At 35.2% G+C, this 1,738-nt stretch overlaps 1 protein-coding gene across 1 annotated transcript; it reads left to right on the top strand.

Moving 5' to 3' along the window:
• The first annotated feature begins 440 nt into the window (after nt 1-440).
• LBD2 (LOB domain-containing protein 2) lies at nt 441-1,356 on the top strand. Its single transcript, XM_079038603.1, has one exon. The coding sequence runs from the start codon at nt 514-516 to the stop codon at nt 1,216-1,218; it is 705 nt and encodes a 234-aa protein (XP_078894729.1). The 5' UTR covers nt 441-513; the 3' UTR covers nt 1,219-1,356.
• The last annotated feature ends 382 nt before the right edge of the window (nt 1,357-1,738 follow it).

Raw genomic sequence — 1,738 nt, 5'->3', positions numbered from 1 at the left:
GGACCTAGATGACATTTGCTAAAATCTAGGGGGATTAAGTTAAATTTAGTTGAACATATATACACACACCCTTCGTCTTCATGTGAACCACCTACAAACACCCATAAAACCCTAAACCTTTTTAAACAAATCCTCAATCTTTCCATGCGTAATATTTAGATATCACTCTCCTTCCCCTACCCCCACCCCACCCCACCCCACCCCACCCCACACACAGATACACACAGAAACATAGTATTTCTTGGTATGTCTACTTATCTTTTTCAAGGATTTTATTAATTATATTATTCAAGAAACACCCTTTTCATTCTTGACATAAACAAAGGTATAAATATAAATGGTATCTTGTTTAGAATTGTGATACGGCACATGGGTCAAGATCTTGTTTATATATAGATGTAAATTATCATACTTGTTAATTTTTTACCCTAAATCGATCAAATAATATTCTTTCATTCAAAGCTTTTCTTGATCATCTCCCCTCAATTCTTGATTTATATAGTTCATCAAAAGATGCAGAAGAGTCACATTACTACAACCACCATTAGGGTTCTTGAGGCTGCACCCTCCCCATCTCCGCCACCGACAACCACCACCAATGGCGGAGGCGGAGTTCCTGCATGCGCATCATGCCGCCACCAGCGAAAGAAGTGCACAGAAAAGTGCATCTTGGCACCTTTTTTTCCAGCGGAAAAAACCCAAGATTTTCAAGCTGTTCATAAGGTCTTCGGTGTTAGTAATGTGACTAAATTGGTGAAGGATTTGACTAGGGAAGACGGGAAAAAAGCGGTGGATTCACTCATCTGGGAAGCGAATTGTCGGCTTAAAGATCCTGTGTTAGGGCCATTAGGAGAGTTTCAGAGGGTTTCAGAAGAACTTAGGGTTTATAAAACACAATACCAACAAGCTAATATTCATCATCATCATCTTCGACAAATTCCCATTACGCAAAATGGGGTTTTGTACAACAATAAATCTGGGCAGCAACGTTTGATTGGATCATGGAATGGTGACAACAATGGGATTAACAATGGTGCAGTGTTGGATTATATTCATAGCAATGGGATCGGTAATGGTGGTGGTATTGATAATTCGCGTATGTTCAACTATGGATCTTTGCAAAATATGGAGAAATTAAAGCAAGAAAGAGATCAACAACAAGGTTCTTTGATTCATCCACAGCAGCATATGATGAACGACTTCAGTCAATTTTACTAGCAAGGTATTAATTTGTTTTGCTTCTTTTAGAAGATTAGATTCGTAATGAAAAACTTTTTCTTGATAATTTGTTGACTAATACATACGTGTATGATTCAAGCTCAAAATTTTGTGTTTATTTTCACAAATCTTGATCACTCGAGCTAATCTAGATTTGTAATTTACCCTTTTTAGTGACATTTAATTGAATTAGCATCTAATTAAGGGTCTTTTTTTTAATAAAGTTTAATTAATGAATTCTTTTTTGAATCTAATGGATGTATGCTTTAAAAGTAAGATTTTAATTTAGAGTGCTTTCGTTCACCCCCAAACCCTAATTAAGATTGCGGACAAATCTTAATGACGCGGTTACAATGGTCAATTTGAGTCATATAGATTTAGTTGACCATAGATTGTTTCGATCATTCTCGAAACGATATAATATTAATTAAATTAGAGCTTTATTTTATAAAAAGATAGAAAATATACTAGTTATATAATGATCAATTTTAATATGCGGAATGTGGATTTAGTTAACCAT

The sequence above is a fragment of the Lactuca serriola genome, chromosome 4 (assembly GCF_051521515.1).
Source record: "Lactuca serriola cultivar US96UC23 chromosome 4, Lser_US96UC23_V15, whole genome shotgun sequence".
Lineage (NCBI taxonomy): Eukaryota > Viridiplantae > Streptophyta > Magnoliopsida > Asterales > Asteraceae > Lactuca > Lactuca serriola.
This window is presented reverse-complemented; position numbering and strand designations above follow the sequence as displayed.